Raw genomic sequence first — 20,020 nt, 5'->3', positions numbered from 1 at the left:
TCCCAGCTGTAGACTCCTCCCTTATTCCCTCCCAATTCCACCCTCCCTCCCTCCACTCCTCCCATGTCCCTCTCCAAGTCCACTATAGGGGAGGTCCGCCTCCCTTCCATCTGACCCTAGCCTATCAAGTCTCATCAGGACTGGCTGCATTGTCTTCCTCTATGGCCTGGTAAGGCTGCTCCCCCTTCTTTCATAAGTGGATATTAGACATATAATATAGGATAATCATACTAAAATCTGTACACCTAAAGAAGCTAAGCAAGAAGAAGGATCCTGAGTAAGATGATCAATCCTTACTCAGAAAGGCAAATGGGACGGACATCGAAAGAGGGAGAAAACAGGAAACAGGCCAGGAGTCTACCACAGAGGGCCTCTGAAAGACTCTACCCAGCAGAGTATCAAAGCAGAGGGATCTCTGTGAGTTCCAGGACAGCCTGGTCTACAAGGTGAGTTCTACAAGGCTGCACTGAGAAACCCTGTCTTGAAAAACCAAAATGAAACAAAACAAACAAACAAAAACAACAAATAAAAAAGGTGAAGCAATATATTTATATAAATAATTATGATTTATCAAAGGATATCATGCTCCCATATGGATGTGAAGTTCTGAACTCTGCAAGACACTTTCATGTAAAATGTTCGAATTAAGAAAAACTTAAGAGACTCAGAGGGGCACAGGAGGCTAGCTGCAGACATTTCTTAGAAGTAATTCCATTTGCTTTCTCAGCTTTTCAGTTCTATTTACATAGCTCAGAAAATACTGTGGTGTTGTCATTCAATGGCACTACATAATGTATTCAAGAAGTGTCTGGTCTCTGCTGTCATTAGGTAATTTGGGGACTTGAGTCTCCTATTACTCTTCTGATGTTGCGCTCATAATGTTACCTTTCAATGCATTAACAAAACAAAACGTTTGGAAAAGCACTGAGAAAACCTTCTCTTTTTATTCAGAAGATGGAAACCGAGAAGGTGGGCTGCAGGATGGGGCTGAGTCTCTTATCTTGAAGGAAGCATTTCTTTTGTATCTAGTCTTATTACTAGAAAGAACCAGGCTCTACCAGGCAAGTAATTGCTGCTCATTTTATCCAGAGGTAAGTAAAGTACAAATGAATGGAAATTAAACAGAAAATTCTGTTGAAAAAAAAAATAGCAGCCTCTAGTCAATTAAGAAATAAATAAGTTTTTTTAAGTATCCAACTGAAAGTGCCATTTAAACATAGGGACCAAGGAAGGCTCTTATTTTTATTTTCAAGTGGGTGAGAATAAATGGAGTCTTTGCGAGAATCTACCTTAGATGTACCCAACTTTCTGCTACCAGGAGACCAAAATGCACCAAACTCATCTTGTTATGGGGAAGCTTTAAATGAATCACAGATGAGCAGAGGGTTGAACACAAATAAAACTCAGCATAGTGATCACCCACGACCCCCCCAGCAAAGCCGATAGTACTTCACATCATACCTCTCTGTCTCCTGACGGAGGGATATGGGGGGCAACTGTCTTCCTATCAGATCCATGCCAACCACAGCAGCCCATCGCTCATCACCTCATCCCCTCAGACTCACTGGACAAGACAGATTTCTAATGGGTCCTGGGGGCTGCTGATGTCACGGACCTGCACAGTAACCCCTGACCAATGCCACCAGCTTAGAAAGCCTGCACCCTTAAGTCAGAAAGAACACACAAATATAACATTGACTTTCGTGGTGTGTGTATCAGGAAAAGATGCTTAATCTCTAGGTAAAAGTTCAGAGCAGCAACACAGGGGAATTATCTGGGCTCTGAAATCTGCATTGATAACAGTCACGGATTTCACACCTGGGCTACAGAGCAAATGTTTAAAGAAGACACATGCACAGCCCATACTTACACATAACTAACACCAATTCTGCCTTCAGCCATTCAATCCAGATTTTGTTGTCCTAAAAGGTGAATTCAAAGACAGCAAAGCTTGTAGAATATTTTATATTTTCATAAAAAAGGAAACTCATGATAGTTGCTCGATATACTACTCAGGAGCTGGAAAAGTGCATGCAACGAAATGACGTGCAGCGGCTGCTTCAGGACATACAAGAACGAAGGTGAGAACACACTAAAAAACTTGGGCATTATTCTTTCCTAAAAGCGTCCTGTCAGAGAGACATATCAAAATGGAGTCTCACAGAGCTGATCATTTTACAGTACATTTATTACATTTCATCATTTATGATCACAATTATAACCAAATTAACCCTGGCAGAAGCTCTGACAGTTAAAAACAGAGAACATATTGATTTTTCCAACTATTTTAATTACATGTTTGTTTGTTTTTTAATTCTCATGCAATGCTCATAATTAGGAAATACTGTACATTCGTCTTCTCAGGTTTATTAACACACTCTCCAAAATCTATTCATAAATCCATTAGCCACCATTCCTTCCAACTATGTTTTTATAATACATCCTTCTGTAAAATGTAGAACTGTAGCCACACAGTAATAATTATGACAATAAGACAATTTCAGGAAAAGTTATAACAAATAAGAACAAAATTTGAAGAGACGGGAACGTATAAAAGTTACTTGAGAACACTACACGCACTTAGGTATTTTAGGTGTTTTCCAGTTCAAAAGGACATGCTCAAAGTTTTCTTAGCAGACAATTGTCAGGAGTGCATGAAGAACCGCCTTTCATGTCGTCTAGGCTGAGAGATCAATGCCTCTAAGGACAGAGCTGCGCTCATTATCTTTTCGGTCTGTCTATATCATCTATAGCCGCTAGAAGCTTCTGTCTTGCTTTCTTATTGATATGAGATCCCAGGCAAACATTCACCAGGTTTGTCAACTGCTTTGTTGAATATTCCTGCCCAAAGAAAGAAAATCCAAAGTTAATACCCAATGTACTAAAATTGATGTGTCTGATTAACACAACAGAGGAAGAGGCAGCTGTCTGATGCTGGTGGGTGTCTCTGAGCACTGCAAGCCACAACAGTGGAACTTAGAGCCAGAACAGAGGAGGCAAACTGCCTCTGTGTGATGCAGGCAAGGAGCTGGGGCAAAATGCACTCAGGTGGGCAGTAACAGAATCTGCTAAAATGACAAAGTAATGTAATGTGCTGTTTATCACGTTAAAGGTCACATACTTTGTACTTGTTCCTGAGATGGTCTGCTTTTAAGTTATCAAAATGCATTGCCATTTCAAATTTTAAAGTGCACTCTACATGGTACATTTTAGTTAAAATCTGCAAAGGAACAATGACTCCTTTAAGACGTGAAAACATGTAAGATAATGAATCAGAAAGACACCCTAAATGACTTAAAAGATTTCTTTATTTTACTTTTATGCACAGGAGTATTTTGCCTTTATGTATGTATATGTGCTTGGTGACTGCAGAGGTCAGAAGAGGGCGTTCGATCCCCTGGCCTGAGCTGCAGATGTTTAGGAGCCACACCCAGATGCTGGGTTAGGGTTAGGAGTCAGCTCTGCGAAAGTTACAAGTGCTCCTAACTGCTGAGCCATCTCTCCAGCCCCAAGTTTTTCTCAATTCTGGCTTATTCATCAAAACGTCCTTAAAAACAGCATGCACATTTCAACCTGCTTCCAACAGATACTAGACAGTTACAAAAATTACACTAAAGCGCATTTCACCTTTTACAATGTTAAAACTCAAAAGGGTAAGTCAAAAAAGTTAAATACAAATGGTAACTCACTTCCTTACTCAAATGAAATAGAAAATTACTCTTCTTTTACCCATGTGTACTGGCCAAGAAAACACTGGAGTTATTACAAGTATTAAGATTTAGTGATTTTCTTTTTTTAGTTTGGTTGCTTTATTTTGTTCTGTTTGAGACAGACTCTTGTAGCGAAGCTGGCCCTAACCTCACTGTGAGGCGAAGCTGGTCCTGGACTTAGGAGTGCTTGCAGATTACTTTAATACTCTCCACATTTTCCTCAGGACCCCTTCACAAACTGTCTATCCAGACAGATTACAGAGAAGCGCTCTCTGCCAAAAATGTTTGTGTGCTGGTGATCAATTAAGCTTCAGAAATTCAGAAGTCTTAAATAATGGAAGAAAAACTACCAAACTTGTATTAAAGGTAAACTCTAATGCTTGGTAAAAGTGTAACTATAAGTATGAAGTGTTTTTTTTTTTTCCTGTTTTTGTTAGTTTTTAAGTACTTATTTACTTACTTATTTATTTTACATCCTGCTGGTAGACCCCTCGCTCTTCTCCTCATGGTCCTACCCTCCCTCCTCCTTTCCCTATCTTCATCCCCAATTCCTCAGAAAAGGCGAGCCCCCACGGACCCATCCTAGTTCATCTACTCGCATCAAGAATCAGTGGACTTGGAAAGGGGCAGGGAGGAGATGAGGGAGGGAGGGTGGAATGGGGAGGGAATGAGGGAGCAAGATACAGCTGGAATACAGAGTTAACAAAATATAACTAAAAACAAAAACAAAAACAAACAAACAAACAAACAAAAAAACCAAACCAGACTATGCTTGTCTTTTTCCTGAGACCTGGCAAGGCAGCCCCTCCATGGGGAAGTGACCAGAAAGCAAGCAACAGAGTCCATGTCAGAGTCGGCCGCTGCTCCTCTTACTAGGGAACCCAGATGATCTCTGAGCTGTCCATCTGCTACATCTGAGTAGGGGGCCTAGGGCCAGCCTAGCACGGTCCTTGGTTGGTGCTTCAGTCTCAGCAAGCCCCTCTGGACCCTCGGCTCTATTAGTCTTCTTGTGGAACTCCTGCTACCCCCAGGTCCTTCTACCCTTCCCCTCACTTTTCCACAGGGCTCTCTATGGTTCACCCAATGTTTGGCTGCGAGTTTTAGCATCTGTTTTGATCCACTGCTGGGTGGGACCTCTCAAAGAACATCTGTGCTAGGCTCCCGTCTGCAAGCATAGCAGAGTATCATTACTAGCATAAAGGGCTGGCTCTCTCTCGTGGGCTGGGTCTCAGGTTGGGCTAGACATTGGTTGAACATTCCCTCAATCTCGGCTCTATCTTTATCCCTGGACATCTTGTAGGCAGGGTAAATTTGGGGTATGAAGTGTTTTTGAATCATCCCTACAGGCCACGATGAGGCTCTACCATCTCACTGTGTAGGAGTACAAACGTAGGTTCTACATCTTATCCATCATTTCAGGGTTACCACACTCCACTGAGTCTGATAGAGACCACACTCGGCCTCTTCCCCTGATGCAGCACAGGAAGCTCTAGGGCACAGTTCAAAAGAGCTCAAGAGGATCTGACCAGGCAAAAGACATCACACAGAGGGTGTAAATATGGGCAAACTGATCTTCTTGTCCTCCTCCCCTGAGGCCAGGCGAGGCAGCCCCACCAGCAGGGAGTCATCAAAGAGCAGGCAGCAGAGTCCATGTCAGAGACAGCCCCAGCTCCCCTTACAAGGGGACCCACATGAACCCACATCTTTCTTTGTATTTCACTCTCATGACTACATGGTTCATCCTCTGATTTATACAGCATACCAGACAAGAATAGCACAACGGAAGACAGCACACTTTGATCCTTGCTCTCACCCTATGCTCTTTGATCCAGCGTTCCATGTCATTCTCAGTTAGGTAGTAGGCTTTAATATATGTTTCCACAAATTCTTTATCAGGAATGGGTCTAATATCAGTTAGTTTTTCAAGTTTCATTAAAAACTGTTGAAAATCCAATTGCATCAAGGCACGACCCTCATTACTGCACTTCTTGACATTGGCGTATCTAAGAGACACACAATGAGAACAGGTGATGAGATGGTAAGAAAAACAATATAGGAGCCCTGTGTCCCAGGGGTGGGCTGTGCTCATGCTAATCATTTATGTATCTGCTTAGTTTTCAGTACTATCCCTACCTATTCTTTACTTTCCTTGCTTGCAAAAAAAGAAAGTAAACAGCTCAGAGGTTCTTCTTTGCTCTATGGACTACAGTTTTCTGCATTCAGCTAACACAGTTGTATGCAAGAAAGATACATTCAATCAGGTATAAAACTATGCTCAAATACTCCAAAGTCATACTTAGAAAACATTTCAATATTGTAGCAACTCAATGAAAAAGGAACAAATGAAATCTTTTTTCCATCAACACTGTACATATTTTCCATAATATAATAATTCATGAATGTATTCTGGTAAATCTCACTACTGAAATACAGGTTTTAAGGTAGATATCTAATAATAATAGGTATATTAACCCCACAGTACAATATTTTACCACTCTTAAGTCAGTGATGCATTCAAAGTTAGAAAATGAGCCATTTCCTTAAAGAAACTGACCAGAAAAATCACAACTAATATTACTTAGTAATCAATGGATTTGTGTGTGTGTGTAAAGATAAAAGTGGTTTGGTGTAGAAACGTAATACATATTTATGGCTTTTTACTTAAACAAATTTACTTTCAATACTAGTGGCTGTTGACATGGCCGTCTTACATACAACATTGCTCTTTTAATAGGTCATACGAATCACTTTCCCACTTTCTAAGGAATTCTCTTTTTGTTTTTTTGGAGACAGGGTTTCTCTGTGTAGCCCTGGCTGTCATGGAACTCGCTCTGTAGACCAGGCTGGCCTCAAACTCAGCAGCTCTACGTGCCACTGCCTCCACAAGTGTTGGTAGTCAGAAAAGGTGTGCCCCACCACTGCCTGGCCTCAGGCATTCTTTGCATGACAAAGACAAAGGAAAGAGAAATGCGATGGAAGCGGGCACAAAAGTCAATGTGCACAGTCTCTGAAATAAATGTCTGCCTCTTGGGCCATTTTCTTCTCTGTGCCAGACGATGTGGACAGAGCAGGGCTGGCATCAAGTAAGTGAAGCCAGCATGCACAGACTGGCAGAGCTCTAGCACATGAAGATGGGCTTGCGTGGTGACAAGGCCAGCTGAAGGCTGACTTTGCCGTCAGAGCACCGGGAGTTCAGAAGCCTTCCCTGCGACTCAGCACTTAGACCTGGACAAGTTACTCATTGTCTTTAAGTCTGGACCCAAGGTTTCCCAGTGACAACTAAAAACTCAGGCAAGTCAGGATTTGTCGATACAATCTGTGAAATCTTTGGCTCGGTAAATAATGTTCAATAGACGTTAAGAATTCTCACAAAGCTTATTAGATAGTAATTATCGGTTTTACTGTCGGACAATCTAACGGCTCTGTACTCCTCATTCCTCTGCTATCTCGGTTCAATACCAACATAATAACCCACAGGAGAGAGGCATAGTATGCCCGGTGGATTGCTCTCAAGCACGACACCAAGCATGTCCGCCACTGATCATTCCCTCTGTGGTTCCTCCGCTAGTAACCATGTCATCCATGTACTATGCTATAGTTTAAGACACAGTTAGTGCTTTCTTGAAACTTACCCTTCCACGATTGTCCTGTTAGCTAATCGGATACAATGTTCCCAAAGTATATTTGACACAGGCAAGGGTATCCGAACTTTCTTAGAAACTTCATTTAACCGTTTGTTAAACTGCTCAAATTCCTGAGAGGGACAAAAGTCATGGCTATAATTTTAATGACATAGTATTTTCACACACACACACACACACACACACACACACAAATGATTAACAAGAAAGATCCAAAGATGTATATTTTAACCAAATGAAGGAAAAAAAAAGAGGGGGTAATTCGTGCCATAGACAATTTGGACTTAGTACAGAATCAGGACTGGCAAATGGCTCAGTACATAACTGCCCTTCTGCCTGTGCATATCTCTCTTTCTCTCCCATACACACAATATGCAAATAAAAAACAAATAGTTTAAGAAAAAATATAGCACGTTATAACACAAAATACATTATGTTTATCCAAAGAGAAATAAGCACCATAAATCAACTAAATGTTAATCATGCCTAAATTTCTACGACTGTCTACTGTGGACTAAAAGCACTGACTTATTTGGCTTGAAGAAACAGTTTTGTTTTGTTTTTAACATTCTTCTCTCATAGATTACCTCCTGATGGCATTTACCCTCCCTCCCCTGCCCCAGTCTCTTCCCTCATTCCTCCCCTCTCCCATAGATCCATGCCCCTCCCTCAGAAAAAGAGCAAGCCTTCCAGGGACATCAAGCAAACACAGAACAGCAAGCTACAATAAGACCACACACACACCTTCTCCTCAAGGCTGGACAAGGCGATCCCGTAGGAAGAAAAGGGTGCCACCAGAAGGCAAAAGAGTCAGGGATGCCCCAATCTCCACCCCCACCCCCACCCCGCCCCCCACACACTGGTAAGATTCCCATCAGAACACCATGCTACTCAGCCAAAACATATGCAGAGGACCCAGGCCAGACCCCTACAAGCTCCCTGATCTCTGTGAGCCCCCATGAATCCCAGTCAGCCAGGTCTGCAGACTGTGTTCTTGTGCTGTCCCTGACCCTTCTGGTTCCTCAGATCCTTCAGTCGATTCTAGTAAGCTTTCAACTCAAAGTCAACTCTTCATAGCTTGTTGGTATTTACACTCCCTTGAGAGAAACCTTGTAAGTCATTTGCTTTTCTAAGCATTATTTAATATTAAAAACACAATGACACACAAAACAATTAGAAAGTTATGTTGTAGTCACAAAATTTTAGTACAAGGGAGAACAATCATGGAACACTTTCTAGCTACAGAAAACTAAGCATTTTTATGTCTTAACTTTCACAACAAGATTATATTTAAAATGACAACAAAGAACTAATTTAGGCAACGCAAGTGACTTCGTAACAGCAGTAAACAGTTCACCTTGAGTGGATAGCTTCTTTGGACAACTGTCAGCTAAAGGCTCACATACAAAGGAATACTGCTGACACTTCCCTGGCAATACATTTCACGTAAATATAAGAAGAATTAAGCTGGTATTTTTCTCCAGTTTTCTGAATAGAGAGTGACAGGACATTTAGCAAGTTGGGACCAACATGCCTTCCCAGGTCCTAATGAGACCTAGGAGGAAAGGCAATCTCAGCCCAGGTTGGCTGCCATGACAGCTGTGCTGTGCACTGCTCTTTGGCTACTTACCAAATCACACTTCTTCTTGCTGATTTACTTTTAACAGTTCATTGCTTTTAATTATTTTTTTAAAGAAATGTATCTCCAATTCACTAAGCTTACCTTTTGAAATCAAAGCTAAATAAGTAATTGCTCTCCATCAGCTCTTTCATTTCACAGATCTCACAGGAGAGCAGAAATAGCTATGTATGGCATTTATTCATGCATCTGCTACAGTAAACTACTCTGGATTTCAAGTCATACTTTGGTAATTCTCATTAATATTTTACTTTTGAAAGCTATAGGCTTCATACACAAACTTACTATTTGTTGCTAAGTTCATGAGCACTGCATTTGACTCAAGATTACTTGAGAACAGCCGCAGGTTTTGCTTTCACCCAGTTTAAACTCAGGAGAGTAACACAAAGAACAGAAGCTATTAGATGATTAACCTCTAAGTTTAAAGAAGGCCGTGGGCTGCTAAAAAGAGGGTGGACTGAGATTAACAACCTGAGTGATAACTGGCTCTTCTTTAGAATAATCATTTTTCAAGGAATTAAGACATGGAAGCAAGCAGTGTCTTCTAGAGCTGTAACCTAAGCACAAAGACGTTTTCCTTTATCCCATATGTCTAAAGGTTGGCATGGGCTATGGTCCCAAAGTTTGTTACTTTAAGTTCATCTTCTGAAATCCAACCCCCAGGATGACATGTATTCCCAGGCCCAGGGGCTGGTGCTTTTATAACAGTGGCTCAGGCCAGCTGCCCGCCCCTTTTCATCCCATGAGTGCGCAATAGAAAGATGAGCTCCGTGGAAATCAGCCCAACCTACACAGCTAGTCTGTCTGAGCCCTGACAGTGGACTTTCTAGGCATCTGAACTCTGACAAAGAAAAAAAGAACAAAAGCAAAAACAAACAAAAACAGCTACATGTGTATTATCTCAATGAAATAAAACATGTCATAAAAATAGAATCAACATACTGTTCTGAAATGACAATGTATCATTATTTATAAGATTCTAAATTCTAGATTCTAAATTTAAAGCATCAATTGATATCTCCGAAGACAAAAAATCTCTCAATTCCAGGACAACAAAAATAGAAGACTTACATTTGCCACCCACCCTGTGGAGCACCAAGGATACCCTAGAGACTACTAAACTTGGCCTTTGAGTCTGGAGACAGGTGTGTAACACTGCAGAAGGGCACCATAAGTCGTGGTCAGGCACAGTGGATCAACTCTACCTAGCCTATGTTCTAATCTACGGATTCACTGTTCTCAGGTATCCCAGCCTACTAAGAACAATTATAAATGAGATAAAAATGAGGATTTTAGAGGCAGGAGTGAAAAAGAAATCTTTCTGAAAGTTGCTTTCCTTTTCCCAGATACTCTTTTATTAGATATTCCACACGGCACCTTTCCTGACCTCCAATATCAGACTCCTTCTGTGATCAGCGGTTTTCCTCTCTCATTTATATCCTGACATTCTCTCTCTTTGGCTGGTTTGTTTCATTCACAGAATTGTATCTGTGGACTCCTATCTCTACACCAGCACAGGTCTGTCTTAAAGTCACATAAGCTTCCTAATTAACAACTACTCTGGAGATTTCTATCAGGTCTGGCCTGTATCAGGTGGTCACAGCTACCAATTGCTGTACAAACGAAAGAAGGTGAACTGCAACTCTTTTTAGAGAACTTACAAAAGAAGGCACCACACACAAATAGCTGATTAGATAAGACCTTGCAAAAGGAATGTGATTTCTAGAAGACACAACCTGGAGTGAGGCATATGACCCTGTCAAATGAATATACCCTGGGATGTAGAAATGACTCTAATTAAATAGAAAAACCTTCTTGGGTTAGACCTGTGGTTACCGGGCTCTATCAGAAAGGCAGCCAGGATATGCAATAAACTAATTCAATGTTAGAAACGAGGAAGCAAAATTAAAAAAAAAAACAAAACACAAATCTGTAAGTATCACAGATAAAAATAAGAACAAAATTTAGAGCTCACATACATCAATCAATCCCCCCATGCCAGAAAAGAGTGTTAACTAACTAGAGCCACACATCTCTTCATAAGAGCAACCATTCGCAAAGATAGTTCCCAGAGCACTTGCCTTTAGCAGTGCATCTACATATATGTTGTGCTGTGACATGATCTCTTTGACATCCCATTTCACATTAGTCATCAGGAGAAGCATCTGTTCATAATCAATGGCTTTCCCAGCCACAATCCAGTAAATGGGTCGACGTAGCTCACTAGCAGTTGAGACTGTCTGAAATGTGCCACAGAAACAAAATCAATTATTTCTCAAAGTGCCACACCTAATGGGAAAAATTTGCATTTTCATACATGAAAATATACACTGTGCAGTTAGATATTTCAATTAAGAAAACATTTTAACATGAGACAAAGGCCCTGTTTCCACTTCCCCTGTCTCTCACCCTGAACCTTACCTTGGAATTCCATTCTTACTAACAGCCTCCAACTGACCCCACCCCCACCTACTCCTAGGGGTGCCAGCTAACATTCTTCACCTACCTCCAAAGATTCGTTCCAAAGCACACACCTCTTTTCAACATTCCGCGACCTTCCTGGCACCCTTAGAATACAGTCTAATTCCAGGCCAAGAGCACTTGATGTATTAGTTTTCCTTACAGACTCACATGTGCCATGCTCTCTTCTCAGTGTTTCCCCAACTTGCTCCCTACAGATGGGTCCAGTTTAGACACTTCCTCCAGACAGCCCTCCCTCTTCCCATCTGGGTTAGATTTATTGCCACTGACCTTCTTCAAGGCACTTTTAATGCCTTCTACAAAAATAGAAGACTTACATTTGCCAATTTTACTGTTCCAATTGATGTGCGGTCTCTCTTCCTTCCCTCTCCCTCACTAGACTAAAACTCATAATGTTTACAAAGTTGTTTATTTAACACAGGAAGCCATGAACAAATAAATGCATGTTATACAGCTCCCCTGGAACTTCATCTCTAGTGATACTCTAACAAACAGCTTAAGTGATGGTGGCAGCTCCATCTTGCTCACAGCTGAAAGGACAGACAAGAACATCTCTGACCTGAGAGTAAAACTGCTGCAGAAAGGGCTTTTTGACTGCCGGCATCACAGCATCCAAATGTGGCTGAAGGAACTCAAACTGTTCAGCCAGGAACACTCTAAAAAGAATAAACAACCAGGGTGTAAACAAAACAAAGGACTTAGAGCCTGCTGTTGTTCCTGTGTAATGAATCTGTTAAGATAAAAAACTGAGAACTGTTTTCACTTTAGTAACTTTGTACTGGTAAACTGGAGAGGTCTCCCTAACACCATACAGCAGCGGATGCTCATTTATCAGAACAAAAACAGTCCCTTCAAGGGACATATCAGGCTCTAAGGTGTAGAGTTATGCCCCTCCACATGTAAGATATGGGCCCGGGTAACATTTTAAAAAATAAAAACTTAAAATAATATGGCTTGCTTTAAAACAAAAGCACCTATTTTTTCCTATGTGAGTGTTTGGACTGCATGAGCATGCCTGGTGTCCATCAAGGTCAGAGCAGGACATCAGATCCCCTGGAATTAGGATTATGGGTAATTGTGAGCTGCTATGTCAATGCTGGGAATTGAACCTGGGTCCCCTGCAAAAGCAACAAGTGCTCTCAACCACTGAACCAACTCTCCAGTCCATGGCCTGTATTTTAGAAGATTTCTCTTAAAGATTCCATTCAATACATACAAAAGACTTGAACTCCAAAATTCAAAAGGGATGCTTGTCCTAAGTAAACAAACAAACATTCCTAACATACAGCAAACAGGCTTGGGAGAGGCAGGCACATATATTCTGAATGCAGGAGTGGCAGGGGGTAAGTGACCCTAACTAATTGTTGCCTATTGATACACTGCCACTGAACACTGCTGTTCTTAGACTTCCGTTATGCATAGAGTATTTACCTTACACTGGGCTGTACCTTATGGAACAGGTTACATGCTTTACTTGAATTAACTTGGGGACTGAGAAAGATCAAGAAGCATTCTTGCTAATACCCAAAGTGAATTCTATGGACGACAGTTACCATAGATTCTTTGGCCAACCAGGAAGTAGAAATACACCATTCAGTTTTTAAAGTTTTACTTAACATGGATCAACATGTGAACTATCAAAACTTAACATATTCCCTTACTTTCAATCATATAATTAAAGCCAGCCATAAAAATTCAGGCATGGTGGCACACTGTAATCTCAGCCCTGGTGAGGCAGAGACAAGTGGATCCCCAGGGCTTATTCTTCACATCATCTTGGCAATGGCCAATGAGAGAGCCTGTTTCAAAAACCAGGTGGACAGTATCAGAGGAATGACATCCAAGGTCGTTCTCTGGCCTTCATATATGTGAAGACATACACCTGCACAAACCTGAGCTTTCCCATACACATGAACACACACACTAAAGGAACCATGGAATTAAAAAAATCAATTGGTAATCTATGCTAACATATATTTTGCAACAATGTGTAAGTGGTTAGGAGTAGTATTAGCATAAATAACACACAATGCTTACTTTTCATAATTTTCCTTAAAATATTTATGGCAAAACAGCTGTTTTCAACAACTTACAAGGATTCTGTGGCTACCACTCTCTCTGCCAACCCATATAATGTATCCCCAGATGTCAAAATCACTAGCTGATTGAGGTGTGGGCTGGGTACCTTCTCCTTTCTCTCTTCTGCTGCTGTGAGCGTGGCAGTGGGATCAGCTGAAACCTCCTGGAAAGACAGCACACAGAGAACACCTGAAGCAGGATGTCTAACAGTAATAAACTCTGAGTCTGCAAGTGGAACTAAACACAACGAACCTAAGCACAGGCAGAAGCACACAATGATACACACTTGGCTTCAGCCCTTCCTTCTTGCTTTTAGGATCTGCAACTAGTGGAATTTTCCTCTTTTACACTAAATTAAAATTATTTCGTATATCACCCAGCACAACATGCCACCATATGTACATAACCCAGTTAGCCAACATAGGAAATAAATCTTCAGTAACTGACAGCAGTTTCGTAGAGCGATGTCTCTCAAAACCTGGAAGGTGAGGGTCTGACCCCTGAGCACTGCTGGTGAAATAAATAGCAAAGTACAGTTTGATTAAATTATCTCACGATCAAAACTGAACGAAGGTAATCTGGCATAATCTCAAGAGGACAGGACTCAAATGCAGTGAGAGCTTCAACAAGACTAACAGCACCGTGTAGGTCTGCATCGGAGTTCTATGAGAACACAGACACCATCTGGTCGGTGTAAGTCTAGGCAAGAGATGTCCACAGACAAGCTGTGCTCCTCGGCACTGTCCAGCAGACAGACACCAAATCGGATAAGCAGCTCCACAGCCAACAGTACTGACGCAGTTCATCCGTGCTCAGGAAAACTCGTCTCTAATCCTCTTCACTTTCACCTCACACCATGCTCCACTAGAAATCCTCTCCTCACTAAAGGATCTTTGCCTGGCATTCAGGTTTTGCTTTGGTTTTGGCAACAATGATGCTCAGGTGTCAGGCCAAGAGTAAGCGAGGTTCAACCTACACACATTCCCGTCACAGAGCTATGCCTCATACTGTGAGCAGTCTAGAGCAGGGAAGAGTATCTCGAGGTCTTAGCTAAGGAGTGCTCAGCTGGCAACCTGAGGAAGCTGGAGACCAGAAGCTGGAGACCACATACTTGAACAGCATTACATATGGGTGGGTGAGCTTCCCTTTGAAGAAACTGTGAGAAACGGCTGCTGAGAACACTGTCCTCAGAGCAGACGCATAGTCTCTACATTCAAGGTCAAAGAAAGATAATTTCATTTCCTATTTTTGAGGGGACATCAAGGGGGTAATATTACAATTGCATTAAAAAATGGTTCACAAATAATACCTAACAATACTATTGACAATAATCAATGATTAGCTTTACCTGATTGATAGTTCCTTTCTTAGCAATGACCTGGCAATATCATCTATTTGTAACATTTTGAAAAAAGCTTCCAGAAGAGAAATTCACAAGAAGAGTTTACTAGACCATATGTTGCATAAATGGCACTGGGGGGAGGAGCTAAAGCTCTTGCCTAACTACTTTCTCAGTTCCTTCACCACAAATGTGTTGGTCTTACCCTTTACAAAACATTCAAAGAGCACTGCAATTACTGCCCCAGGTTTTTATGCTCGTGTCTTCCTTTGCTCCTGTTAACAGTGGCATATCAGGCACCAACTTTTCTGGCAATTATTTGCTTACACCAAGCTTACATATAAGCAAGTATACTTCAGTGAACCAGCCACACACAAAAAATGTCAGGCTGACATAAATAAATGGAGTGCTTATCATGAATGGGACCAAGAGTACTGCGGCTGAGCTAACAGGAGCCTCATGAGAGGAACATGGGATCCACTGAAGAAAGAAATTTCCATCTCTCTAATCATGGTACACGCCATGCTGCCTTTTGTTGGCAATATCCTACAACCATAAAGACTTTAAATGAGCAGATTTTTCTGGGAAAATAGAAAACTTTTTTAAATAATCAAATGTTCCAGCCGGGTGTGGTGGGACACACCTGAAATCTCAGCTTTAAGAAGCAGAAGCAGGAGATCACTAGTCTGAGCTAGCCTGGGCTACACAGAGGCCCTGTCTCAAATAAACTCTGAAAGGTGTCCAAAGATTTTAACCAATTTAGCTATCATCACTGTGGTGGTTTGACTAAGAATGGCTCTCAGAGGCTCATGTATGTGAATGCCAGGGAGTGAAGCTCTTTGCTAGGACTAGAAGGATTAAGAGGTATGGCCTTGTTGGAGGAAGTGTGTCTCTAGAGTGGGCTTTGAAGTTTCAAGAGCCCAGTGTCTGTCACTGTCTCTCTGTCTGCTCTGCCTCCCCCAACTTGTGGGTCAGGATGTAGCTCTCAGCCCCTTCTCCAGTACCCGCCTGCCCCTGGGATTCCTGCCATGAAGATAATGGACTATGGCCTATGAAACTATTAAAAAGGCCTCAATTAAACACTTTCTCTCATGACAGTGCTCGTCACAGCAATAGAGCAGTCACAAAGACAGCCACCCAACCGAAGAGCAAAGACTTATTCCTGGCACTGGATCAGCAACAGTAGCTTCCTCATGTACCTTCCCTTGATCTTGTGGGCTTTCTCTTCAAGTAGAAAACACACGTCCTAAATTTTAAACTGAATTTTTATGATAAATCATTCCAGGTAACATTTTTAAAGGTCAAAATGGTTCCATTTGCCTACTATAACTTAAAAGTGAAAATCTGAAGATGTGTTAGAGAAAATAAAACTATGAAAAAGTCTAAGGTTTTTTGTTTTCATTTATTTATTCAAATTTTACATTAGTTTTTTACTGTGCATCCCAAGGGTGCCCCCTCCCTCCATTCCTCCCCACTGCCCCTCCTTGTCCCTTCTCCTCCCCACCCCCACCACGTTAACCTTTGAAGCACATCATGTCACATCAGGATTGTGCATATCTTCATCCCCTAAGGCCAGACAAAGGTACTGCTACCAGGGAGAAGGGGGAAGGGGGAAGTGATCCAAAAGCAGGCAACAGAGTCTATGTTAGAAACAGGACCCCCCCGACACACACACACACACACACACACACACACACACACACACACACACTTGTCAAGTGCCCCATATGAGGACCAAGCCATATCCTCTCATGAGCCTAGCCTGGTGCAGGCTTCCAGCCTGACAAAGAGATGTCCCCGCTCAGTTTCCCTTCCTGTTCCCAGCCCTCTCACCTCTGTCTCATTCCCCTTCTCTCCAAATCTTACCCCCACCCTGTTTCCTTCCCCATTCCGTCTCCTGCCCAGTTCTCACTCTTCATCCACTTCTGCTGTCTGTTCTATTTCCCCTTCTGAGTGACATTCCCGCACCCTCCCTTGGGCCCTCCTTGTTACTTAGCTTCCTTGGTTCTGTGGATTGTAGTATGACTATCCTGTTATCCGTCTAATATCCACTTATAAATGAGCACATACCATGTGTGTCTTTCTGGGTCTGGGATACCTCACTCAGGATGTCTTTTCTAGTTCCATCCATTTGCCTGAAAATTTCATGATTTCCTTGTTTTTAATTGCTGAGCAGTATTCCATCGTGTAAATGTACCACAATTTCTGTATCCATTCTTCTGTGGAGGGATATCTAGGTTATTTCTAGCTTCTGGCTATTATGAATAAAGCAGCTATGGACATAGTTAGGCAAATGTCCTTATTGAATGGTGGAGCATTTTTGGGTATATGCCCAGGAGTGGTATTGCTGGGTCTTGAGGTATAATTATTTCCCCATTTTCTGAGATAGTACCAGATTGATTTCCAAAGTGGTTATACAAGTTTGCACTCCCATCAGCAACGGAGGGGTGTTCCCCTTTTTCCACGTGTGCTGTCAGTTGAGTTTTTTTACTTAGCCATTCTCACTGGTTTAAAATGGAATCTTAACGTTGTTTTGATTTGCATTTCTCTGATGGCTAAGGACAGTGAGCATTTTTTGTATTTATCACCCTACACAAAACTCAGGAAACAAGTGGATCAAAGACCTTCACATAAAACCAGAGACTCTAAACCTATTATAAGACAAAGTGGGAAAAAGTCTGGAACTCATTGGCACAAGAGACAACTTCCTGAACGGAACATCAACAGCACAGGTGCTGAGATCAGCAATTAATAAGTGGGATCTCATGAAACCGAGAATCGTCTATAAATCAAAGACACTATAAATAGAACAAAATAGCAACTAAAAGACTGGGAAAAGATCTTCACCAACCCTACATCAGACAGAGGGCTGATATCTAAAATACGCAATGGACTTAAGAAATTAAACAGCAACAAATCAAATAATCCAATTTAAAAATGGGGTACAGAGCAAATGGCTGAGAAGCACTTAAAGAAATGCTCAGTGTCCATAGCCATGTATTGTATTAACATTTGTACATTACATATATACCTAGCACAGTGTAAATGTTTTTAAAATGGTAGTACATTGTATCCTTAATGACATTCCGTACACGTGTGTCCTACCCCTCAAGTATTTTTGAACTCTGATGGATAAGCACAGACACAGACCTGTGGGCATGGAGGGCTGACAGCACAGGTATCACGGCCTTTCCCTTGGCACATACATTTCCCAAAGTGTTGCATATGGTGCCAGGCTCTCCTACGGTCCTTGCATTCTGACTTAGCCTGACCTCTTTAGGTTTTGCTAGTCATTAAGCCTTAGTCTTCATTTCGGATAAGGAAGACTATTTTGACCTTCTTTTTGGACCCAGCATTTATTCTCTTCCTTCCTTCTTACCTCATGGCCTCTGTCTGTTTTTTGTTTTTGTTTTTTTAATCCATCAGCTTTTGTCTACTTAGTTTTCCATGTTTCACTATGCATTCTCTTTGTCTTGGGACCATCAGCTTTTATTCTATGTAGATCTCAGTACTCTTCTTAAGTTTTTCTTGGTTCCGACAAAATACCTCAAGACTACTGGGTTGAACATCATCATTAAAATCATTCTGTCATTTCTCTGCACTTCTGCTGAATACCAGAGTATCCATACCAAACCACAGTTTTGGATTGGACCCTTAAGGCATGGATTTATGCTTCAGGTTTTGCCACAAGGCATGTAATAAGATCAAATAACCAAGTGAACAGTTGGCTCAAGCTAGTTCTTCTGTGAAACACGCTGCTACTCATCAGCCTGACACTAAAATGCCTGCGACACTGTCTAAGTCTTGTAGTGATAACTGGATGAATTTGTGTTTTTAAGTGGCAAATTTGTCAAATTAACAGCTGTATGTTAAAAAATAGTATGCCTTCTTTTATTTTTTTCGTATTTTTAGCACTTTTTTTCTAAACATATTCCCAAACTTTAAGTGTAATTTTTATGTTCTCTTAATATGGGATATGAAAACCATCAAGCCTTCCTTCCTCCTTCAGTTTGTAAGGACTGCCCTTGAAAGCTCTACTTCCTGCTTTAGGATAACACTCCTTAGAATACAGTTGAAGTTTTCAAACAGTTTCCATTTGTTTCTGGGTATTTTTTGTTGCTGTTACTTGTTTGCTTTGTTTTGTTTTTCCTGTTAATTCCTATAATTTTGCACAGATAAGCCTTGATTTATTGTTTCAGAAAATCCACTCTGCTGTTTAATATACCTTGATCTAAGATTGTTTTAAGTTAGCATATAAACTTTAATTTGTTTCCATGGTGGCAGAAAACGTGATGGGGTCACCACAGTGTTTGGATAGACAAATGATAAATAGCTCAATCAACTTGGAGCTAAGTGGAAAAATGTTTTCTCACATTACTTCGACATGTCATTTAAAACCTTAGACTTTCTCAGCCCTTTTGTAACTTGTATAAAGGATGGCTACTATTTTTTTATTTCTTATATTAATTACAGTTTATTCACTTTGTGTCCCAACTGTAGGCCCCTCTCTCTTTCTCTCCCAATCCCGCCCTCTCTCTCCCATGCTCCTCTCCAAGTCCACTGATAGGGGAGGGCCTTCTCCTCTCCCATCTGACCCTAGCTTATCAGGTCTCATCAGGACTGGCTATATTGTCCTCCTCTGTGGTCTGGCAAGGCTGCTCCCCCCTTGGGGGGGGGGTGTCAAAGAGCCTACCACTGAGTTCATGTCAGAGACAATTCCCTGTTCCCCTTACTAGGGTACCTACTTGGATACTGAGCTGCCATGGCCTACATCTGAGCAGGGGTTCTAGGTTATCTCTATACATGGTCCTTGGTTTGAGTATTAGTCTCAGAAAAGACCCTTGTGCCCAGATATTTTGGTTCTGTTGCTGTCCTTGTGGAGCTCCTGTCCTCTTCAGGTCTTACTATCTCCCCCCTCTTTCATAGGATTCCCTGCACTCTGCCCGAAGTTTGGTTATGAGTCTCAGCACCTGCTATATCAAGCTGGCACTTTCTCAGACAATTAGGAATAGCGTTCTCTCAAGATCCAGCTAGACAACTCCTGGGCATATACCCAAAATTTGCTCAAGTACACAACAAGGACATTTGCTCAACCATGTTCATAGTAGCTTTATTTGTAATAGCCAGAACC

General features: G+C 41.5%; 1 protein-coding gene across 1 annotated transcript in view; it reads right to left on the bottom strand.

The window, feature by feature from the left end:
* Positions 1–2,170: 2,170 nt before the first annotated feature.
* Vps50 (VPS50 subunit of EARP/GARPII complex) overlaps positions 2,171–20,020 on the bottom strand; it is a 101,873-nt gene continuing 84,023 nt past the window's right edge. The window contains exons 23-28 of the mRNA XM_060374004.1: positions 13,565–13,713; positions 12,031–12,127; positions 11,072–11,230; positions 7,343–7,464; positions 5,524–5,713; positions 2,171–2,841 (exon numbers count right to left, since the gene is read on the bottom strand). Of these exons, the coding sequence (XP_060229987.1) occupies positions 2,722–2,841; positions 5,524–5,713; positions 7,343–7,464; positions 11,072–11,230; positions 12,031–12,127; positions 13,565–13,713 (837 nt within the window). The 3' untranslated portion in view covers positions 2,171–2,721. The remainder of the gene's footprint in view (positions 2,842–5,523; positions 5,714–7,342; positions 7,465–11,071; positions 11,231–12,030; positions 12,128–13,564; positions 13,714–20,020) is intronic.

The sequence above is a fragment of the Meriones unguiculatus genome, chromosome 21, assembly GCF_030254825.1.
Source record: "Meriones unguiculatus strain TT.TT164.6M chromosome 21, Bangor_MerUng_6.1, whole genome shotgun sequence".
NCBI lineage: Eukaryota > Metazoa > Chordata > Mammalia > Rodentia > Muridae > Meriones > Meriones unguiculatus.
The sequence above is the reverse complement of the archived record's forward strand: the minus strand, read 5'-3'. Positions and strand labels throughout refer to the sequence as shown.